Genomic DNA, 8,283 nt, shown 5'->3' with positions numbered 1-8,283 from the left:
GTGAGTGGTGACAGCCGAGAGCTCCCTGCTCTCTGCTCTCTGCTCTCAGAGGCCTGAGCCCGCGCCTCCGGATGGCGGGTGTGGACACCCGGTGTTACATGTCAGGGCCTGAGGGTCACTGGAATGTGGCTGGAATCTGGGGCCCTGTCCTCCCCCGGCCCAGGCAGGGGCTGCCAAGTTTGGGTCTGTCCACTCTCCTCTCCTTATTTGGTGCTGCAGGTGATAAGGCCGAGACATAAGGGAGGCTGCGGCCCCTCAGCCACCAGGCTGCCACCGAGAGAGGATGGTGAGGGCAGGGGGGGCCAGGGCAGGGCACCCTGGGGCTGTCCTTGGGGTGGGAGAGCAGGGCAGCGACTCCTGTGCCTCCAGGGGTGGGGAGAGCACCCTGACCCCGGCTCTCCTGGGAATGCTCTGGGGTGTGCACGGGGAACCTTGGGGGGCCCTGGAGAGGACCCCTCCCCACCCACACTCTTGCAGGCCAGCAGGAAGGCGGGGACCCGGGGCAAGGCCGCGGCCACCAAGCAGGCCCAGCGAGGCTCTTCCAACGTCTTCTCCATGTTCGAGCAGGCCCAGATCCAGGAGTTCAAGGAGGTGAGCGGCCCGCCCCCACACCCCTCCCCTGGAGGTGGCCCTGGCCCCTGGCCCTGCTCTTCCCACACCCAGCACACCCGCACTGCCCCCCCCACACACACACCTGGGGTAGGGGCTGCCCCACCTGAAGACTTCGGCCTCCACCCTAGGCCTTCAGCTGTATCGACCAGAACCGTGACGGCATCATCTGCAAGTCGGACCTCCGGGAGACCTATTCCCAGCTGGGTGCGCACCCCCACCCCCAGCCTGAGCCCCCCTCCCCCCTGCTCACTTGGGAGCCCGCTGAGGGGGACAGGTCTCCTCCTCCCCTCACTCCCACCTCCCCCACCGCCCCGGCTGGGAAGGAGGGAGGGCAGCCTGGGCCCTGCTGGAGATACCCGGTCCCTGTGTCCCCCGCCCCCCCACCAGGGAAGGTGAGCGTCCCCGAGGAGGAGCTGGACGCCATGCTGCAGGAGGGGAAGGGCCCCATCAACTTCACCGTCTTCCTCTCACTCTTCGGGGAGAAGCTCAATGGTGAGCCAGCCGGTCAGGGTCCCAGTAGGCAGTGAGCTTAAACCCCCACCACCCCACCTGACCCCACCCAAACCCCATCCAGACCCAACGTGTCTTCAGTCTCCGCGCCCAGACCCCCATCTCCCTCCAGACCCGTCCACCTGCCACTTCCACCGTGGCCTCTCTGAGCCTCAGGGACACCCGCCTCCTCTGGGGGAGCCGGGAGGCTGGGCCATGCTCACCCGGCCCCTCTGCCTCCCAGGAACCGACCCCGAGGAAGCCATCCTGAGCGCCTTCCGAATGTTCGACCCCAGCGGCAAGGGCGTGGTGAACAAGGACGAGTAAGTGGGAGCTGGCCGGGCTGTGGGGAGGCCCCTGGGGGGACCGCCTCATCGGAGGCCCTCTCTGCTCTCTGGGCCACGGGGGCCTTCACGCCGGGCCTGTGCGGCCACCCCAGGCTCCCACGGCTCCTCCCCCACCCCCCAGGTTCAAGCAGCTGCTCCTGACCCAGGCAGACAAGTTCTCTCAGGCCGAGGTGAGGACGCCTGCTTTGTGGGGATCATCACCCCAGGGGCCCCGGGGTGCCTCCGGGGCGCTGCCTCCTGGAGCCCCACTCTCCGCTCTCCGGAGGAGGTGTCACCCTGTTGAGGCCCCGAGGGTGAAGATTGTGTAGTCCACAGGGAGGGGGTGTGCCAGGCCAGGGGAGCCCAGGGTGCGGGGCTGCGGGGGGCACCCGCGGTGTCTGGAGGAGGGCTCCCTGGGGGTGGAGGTGGCACAGAGAGGGGTGTCTGGGGCCAGAGGGGTCTATTTGACCCATGACCCCTTAGGGGCCTGCCTCTCCCAGGCTGCCCAGAGTCAGACAACAGGAAATGCAGCTCTGAGTGTGGGTTTGGGCCCAACAAGGTGGAAGACTGAGGCCTGCCCTCTTCCCTCGCCGCTGGGCTCTCCCTCCCTCCAGGTGGAGCAGATGTTCGCCCTGACGCCCCTGGACGTGGCAGGGGACATCGACTACAAGTCCCTGTGCTACATCATCACCCACGGGGACGAGAAGGAGGAGTGACGAGGCTGCTCAAGACTCAGAGCCACGCTCCGTCACCCAATAAACACCATTTCCAAGGAGCCCTGTGTGGTGGCCTCTCTGTGACAGGGGTGTGTGTGTGTGTGTGTGTGCGTGCCTCTCTCAGGGGGCGGGGGGGAAGCTGAGTTTCAGATGCAGGGACCACCAGCCCCTCATTTCCCCCACACTACCCAGTTGACGGATGGGGACACAGGCCTGAGAGGGCGAGGGACGTTTAGCTTGCCTGAGGCCCACGGAATCCTCAGGTCCGCCGGCTCTGCCGAGGCATCAGGGGGAGTTGTTACATGTTTGGCCCGAAGGAGCCGCCTAAGTTTGAAGTGGGTAATCCTGAAAGGCCCTCGAATGATGGTATAAATATCCACTGGCCCGTGGCAGGGAATGGGTTCCCCACCCCTGCCCTGGGCCTGGCCCACCGGCGCTGGCTCTGCCCTCCTGGGCCACGGAGCACACGGCCCCGTCTCTGCACACGTGTGTGGTGTGCTGGGCCGTGTGAAAGGCCCTGAGGAACCCATCTGAAAACAACCAGACTTCATTTGGACATGCAGGGGAGGTGCCATGGCCCCCGAGGGGTCGGGCCCTGCAGGGGAAATGCTGGGGCCTGGCTGCAGGCTCAGGGTTAAGGATCGGTTGGCTGCAGAGGCCTCAGTGTCCCATCACCCACCTCACCTGTCCCATCTGGGTGCTGGAGAGCAAGGACTCCCCCATGCAGTGCCCATGGGGGGAGGAGGAAGGGGGAGGGGTACTGCCAGAGTGGGCAGAGTCCTGGTCTGGACAAGGACAGCTGAGCCGGCCTCCTGCCCCCCAACACCCCTCACCCAGCAGGACAGACTCCCCCATCCTGGAGGGAGAGGTGCTGTTTCTGTGCCGTTTCCCCTCTCGTCCGGTTTACTGAGAAATAGTGAGAACAGCCACAACCGGGGGGAAGGCCAACACCCTTCCCATCAGGCTGGATGGAGCAGGGTTCCTCCCTCGGCCCCCACCCACCGCCCGTCCACAGCAGTTCAAACGTTGGGGCTCTCCGACTGGGGGTCCGGTGGAGAGGGAGTCGGAGGAGCGGTGGAGCCTGACTCCGGCCTCCTGAGTCCCAGAGAGGAAACCGAGCAGTGGCTGCCCCCAGGGCTCAGTTTACCTGGGCTGGGCCATTTCAGCTACTCACTGACACTGGAGTCTGGAAGTTATCAGGCTCTTGCTCATCAGTGGTCACAAAAGTCTTGGTCCAGAGACACCCCCCCCCCAAGCCCCTGAGAGGTGTCCCTGCCTGGGGCCCGCCCTGGGACTGGGTCCGGGATGCCCGTGCCCAGCTCCTGGGGGCTCCTGGCTCCTGCCTGCTCCTCTGCAGGGGCTCACATTCAGCCCAAGGGTTTGCCGGGGTCCACGTCCGTCCCAGGCTCCAACCCAAACCCTGCTGCGACCCCCCACCCCCTGCAGACCCCGGGGTCCCAGGGGCAGCACGGCCTCCCTCGGGGCTGCTGGACACGCAGAAGCTCGGGGCCCCGAAACAGGCCTGGGGCGCACTGGAGCGGGCAGGCCGGCGCCCAGAGGTGCCCGGAGAGAGGAGGCAACGCTCCTTTCCCCGGCAGTGCCTGTGGGAAACGGTAATCCCAGGACTTCCCACCTCCCTCTTCGTGTGGGAAACTGAAAGCTCAGCGTGCCTCTTGCAGGTTTTACAGCCAGGACAGCGCCGGGGCTGGCCCTCCTCGGAAGGTCGGGCCCAGCTCCCAGGTCCTCGGGAGGTGGAGCCTGACTCAGGCCCCAGCCCGCGTGTGAGGACGGGAGATGAGCTGCCCGGGGGAGGGTGGGGCAGGCCGGTCTGGGGCGTCTCCTGAGCGTGGCCGGCGTGTGTGCCCCATCCCTCCGTGTCGGTGGTGAGGAGCACCGGGCAGCTGAATGCTTGTTAACCACAAGTCAGTCTCCTTCCCGTCCTGGTGGGGAAAGGCTGTCTGTGTGATTAGCTTCCCCCCAAGGCCTAGAGCTCCCTCCCACCGGAGCCTCAACCGTGGCCTCACAGTCAGTGGGTGTTCGGCCCCATTTGTGGCATTTTCAGATTTTATCCTGAAACCCCTCAGCCCCCAGCCAGGGCCCCAGTCCCTGTCCTGCCCCCGCCCCAATCTGGCAGGATGTATCTTTTTTTTAGAAGTGTTAACTCCGCTGACCAAGTGAAATGGGCTCTTAAGCTGCGTCCTGGCAGGAGTCTGAGATCTGGATCCTCCTCCTGGCAGCTGTCCTGTTCCCACACCTCACCTCACCCCACCCCGCCCCACACAGCTCACCCTGAGTGCAGATGGCTCCCACACGGCTACGGCCAAGTCCCCTGCTTGGGTGGAGGGCCGCAGAGATGGCAGTGCGGGCACTTGGCTGGGTTACGCTCAGCAGCAATGCAGGAGAGACTAGTAACAGGTCAAACCCCTCTCCTGCCTTTGCTGGGAGCGTGCAGACACTCCCGGTCGCTCTGGTCAGAGGATGGGGTGTGCAATGCAGACGAGTGTGAGCTGGGGGCCCTCAGAGACGCGGAGCTGCCTGGGGCCAGACCGCTCTCTGTGCATCAGTGGGTGGGAGGGTGCCGGCTCCCTCTCTTCCTCTCGCTGCCTCCTCTGCAGAGAAGCTGAGCTGGATGTCTCCCTGGTCCTCCAGGGATGGTGCTGAGTCGCCCACCGGACAGGTACTCCCCACCTGCCCAGATCCCCTAGACTCTGACTTAGCTCAGGACCAGGCACAGCCACAGGCAGACTGCCCCCGACTTGGCTCTGTTTTTCTGACTGAACGTGCCGAGGGATGTTCAGATAGATGGGGTGCAGCTGGAAGACTCCCGCCCGCCCTGAGGTGGCAAAGCCTCTGGAGCGCCGCCCGTGGGCACACCACAGGGTGGGAAGGGGGGAGGGGAAACCTCGGCGCAGGAGGCGCTGTGTCCCCTAGTGCAGAGCCGCCTGGTGAGCGATGAGGGTGTCAGGAATCTGGACTCTGGAGCCTGCCCTCAGCCCTGCCCCCCAGGAGTCAGCACAGAGGAAAGGGCAGGAGCGGGTGGCCACAGCCTTGGGGACGGGACTCCCTCTGCCGGCTGCCCGCCCATCTGTCCCTTCCCTCTCCACCATCTTTGTCCTTCAATGCCTCTGCGAGATCTTCCGCCCCCCACTCGAGCTGAAACAGCTCTGACATCCCCCGGCCCTCCTGCAGGGACAAGCTGAGGACGTGAGAGCCACTTGGCTCCAAAATAGAACCTTATCAGCCCTGCCCGCCCCCCTGGCGTCAGCAACACCCACTGGACTATCGAGCACCCTGCCCCCAACTTCTCAGCTGCCACAGCCAACCCCCTGCCCGGATCCCCCCCCCAAAAAAAAACACCTACAGGGTAAGACGTGGCAGCCTTGAGAGGTGGGGCCCCTGCCTGGGGCCACAGGTGACTGACTGCACTGGGTGGTCACTGCTCCCAGAGGGACACAGCAGAGGTGGCAGGTCTGTGGGGACAGAGGCACTGGCCCAAGACCAGGGACAGAGGGGAAGGGCCAGTTCTCTGGCCGTGCTCCTTCGGGGCTGTATCCTGTAAAGTGGTAGCTCTTACCCTACATACACTTCACCCCAATAAGCACACGAGGGGCACCACGGAAGACCCACTGCCCTCGCACTCATTTTGGGGGGCGCACTGCTCTGAATCCTCCCGGGAGCCTCGCCCACGGACACACCCACACATTTCACTAAGAACATCGAAGTCTCCTGGAGAAAGCAAACAGGGTTCACGTTTTTGTGTTTTTTAAAAAATTATTTATTTATTTATTTATTTATTTTTCCTATTGATTTTTATTTTTTAATTTTTTTAATTTATTTTTTTATAAGTTTTTATTGTTCATATTATTACAAATGTTCCTTCCCCCCCCCCCCACCATTGCTCTCCTCCACCAGGTTCCCACCCCACCCTCTGCCCTTTCCCCACTCCCCATTGTCCTCATCCATAGGTGCACAGTTTATGTTCAGTCTCTTCCCCTTTTCCCCAAGAATCGTCAGTTCATTCCCCTTCCATACCTCTGATTTTATTATATTCAACAGTTAATATTGTTCATCAGATTTTTTTAATTTCCTTGGTTTTTAGATTCACTTGTTGATAGTTACGTATTTGTTGTTCATAATTTTTATCTTTATTTACTTTCTCTTCTGAAAGAACCCCCTTCAGCAATTCATATAATTCTGGTTTGGTGTTGATGAACTCCTTTAGCTTTTTTTTTATTAGTGAAGCTCTTTATCTGACCTTCGATTCTGAGTGATAGCTTTGCTGGATAAATTATCTTTGGCTGTAGGTTCTTACTATTCATCACCTTGAATATTTCTTGCCATTCCCTTCTGGCATGCATGGTTTCTGTTGAGAAGTCAGCTGACAATCATATAGGTGCTCCTTTATAGGTAACTACCTTCTTTGCTCTCGCTGCTTTTAATATTCTCTCTTTGTCTTTTGCTCTTGGAATTTTAATTATGATGTGTCTTGGTGTGGTCCTCTTTGGATTTCTTTTGTTTGGAGTTCTGTGCACTTCCTGGACTTGTAAGTCTAATTCTTTCACCAGGTGGGGGAAGTTTTCTGTCACTATTTCTTTCAGTATGTTTTCGATATCTTGCTCTCTCTCATCTTCTGGGACCCCCATAATTCTGATGTTGGTTCGCTTGAAGTTGTCCCAGAGGTTTCTTACATTATCTTCAATTTTCTGGATTCTCTTGCCTTCTAGCTTCTGTGGAGGAGTGTCTTCTGGTTCTTTATATTCCAAATCTTTGACTTGATTCTTGCGATCTTCCATTCTGTTTTTAGGACTCTGTATAATATTTTTTATTTCAGACAATGTATTCTTTATTTCTTGTTGATCCCTTATCATTTCTTGTTGATCCCTTATCATTTCTTGTTGACTCCTTATTAATTCTATCAATAGTTGATCTCTTTTCATATCCTCATAGGTCTTATCCATCTTTTCTAGGAAATTCTTGAAAAACCTTATAAGTGTAGATTTGAACTCTATATCCAGTCACTTTTTGTCCTCCATTTCTTTCGTTTGTGATCTATTTTGTTGTCGCATTTCACAGTTACAGATGGGACGGGATTTCAGGGTGGAGCCTACAGCCTTGGCTTCCGTCAGCCCCGCCCTATGCAGCTCCTGCGTCTCAGGGTCCTTCAGTACTCGCTGCAAAGCACCTCTGAGAGAAAGGTGCCCTCGATTTTCGCCTGCTGCCAAACAGTCTATGCTCTCCCCCAATGAGCCCGGTATTGGGGTTCAGTTCAGTTGGAAGTGGAGTTGGAGGTGGCGTTCAGAGCAGTCTGGAGCCCCAGTCTTCTTCCGGCCAGGGCAATCCCGCGGCACAGCCAACCGTCCCTTCTCTGCGCACAATGTGCGCGCCGCCGCCGGGACCTCCTTTCTCCGCTTCCCCGGGGTTCCGCCTTACAGCCCAGCTCCCTATGGATGAGCCTGGGTCCCCGGGGTCTGGCCTAGAACTGGGGTTCAGAGCAGTCAGAACTGGGGCCCAACACAGTCGGAGTTTTATCTCCTTCCCGCTAGGGAACGCCAGCCAGGCACTCGGCCTCCCTCCTCTCCGGCTCCGTCCTCTCCGCGTGCTGCGTGTCTCTGTACCTTGGGCTTTTACAGCTCCTCCACGCTTCCTTCTGGTTTTCTCCTTGCTTATCGTTGTAGAATTTCCAGTCAGTCCACTTTCCTGTAGTTCTGGGTAATGTCCATTTTATATTTTAGTTGTATTTTATTGAAATTGTTGTGTGCGGCTGCGGCTAGGTGTTTACCTGGGCGCAGCCATCTTGGATCCTCTCTTGTGTTTTTAAAAAAAAATATTTTATTGATTTTTTACAGAGAGGAAGAGAGAGGGACAGAGAGCTAGAAACATTGATGAGAGAGAATCATCAACCAGCTACCTCCTGCACACCCCCCACTGGGGATGTGCCCGCAACCAAGGTACATGCCCTTGACCTATATCGAACCCTGGACCTTTCAGTCCACAGGCCGATGCTCTATCCACTGAGCCAAACCGTTCTCGGCAGAGGTTCACGTTTTTGCTATGAAATAAGAAGTCAGCAGTTGCTGGGCTTGGTCTGGTGGCTGAGCGGTCCGGCTGCATCCCCTGTTCCAGGACACGGGAGAGATGGT

The 8,283-nt window shown here is 58.9% G+C and overlaps 1 protein-coding gene across 1 annotated transcript; it reads left to right on the top strand.

The window, feature by feature from the left end:
* The first annotated feature begins 65 nt into the window (after positions 1 to 65).
* MYL7 (myosin light chain 7) lies at positions 66 to 2,203 on the top strand. Its single transcript, XM_084897138.1, has 7 exons — positions 66 to 286; positions 478 to 591; positions 741 to 816; positions 1,000 to 1,104; positions 1,346 to 1,424; positions 1,570 to 1,618; positions 2,042 to 2,203. The coding sequence occupies exons 1-7, from the start codon at positions 284 to 286 to the stop codon at positions 2,141 to 2,143; spliced, it is 528 nt and encodes a 175-aa protein (XP_084753264.1). The 5' UTR covers positions 66 to 283; the 3' UTR covers positions 2,144 to 2,203.
* The last annotated feature ends 6,080 nt before the right edge of the window (positions 2,204 to 8,283 follow it).

Source organism: Pipistrellus hanaki (genome assembly GCF_964339955.1).
Source record: "Pipistrellus hanaki genome assembly, chromosome: 10".
NCBI lineage: Eukaryota > Metazoa > Chordata > Mammalia > Chiroptera > Vespertilionidae > Pipistrellus > Pipistrellus hanaki.
The sequence above is the reverse complement of the archived record's forward strand: the minus strand, read 5'-3'. Positions and strand labels throughout refer to the sequence as shown.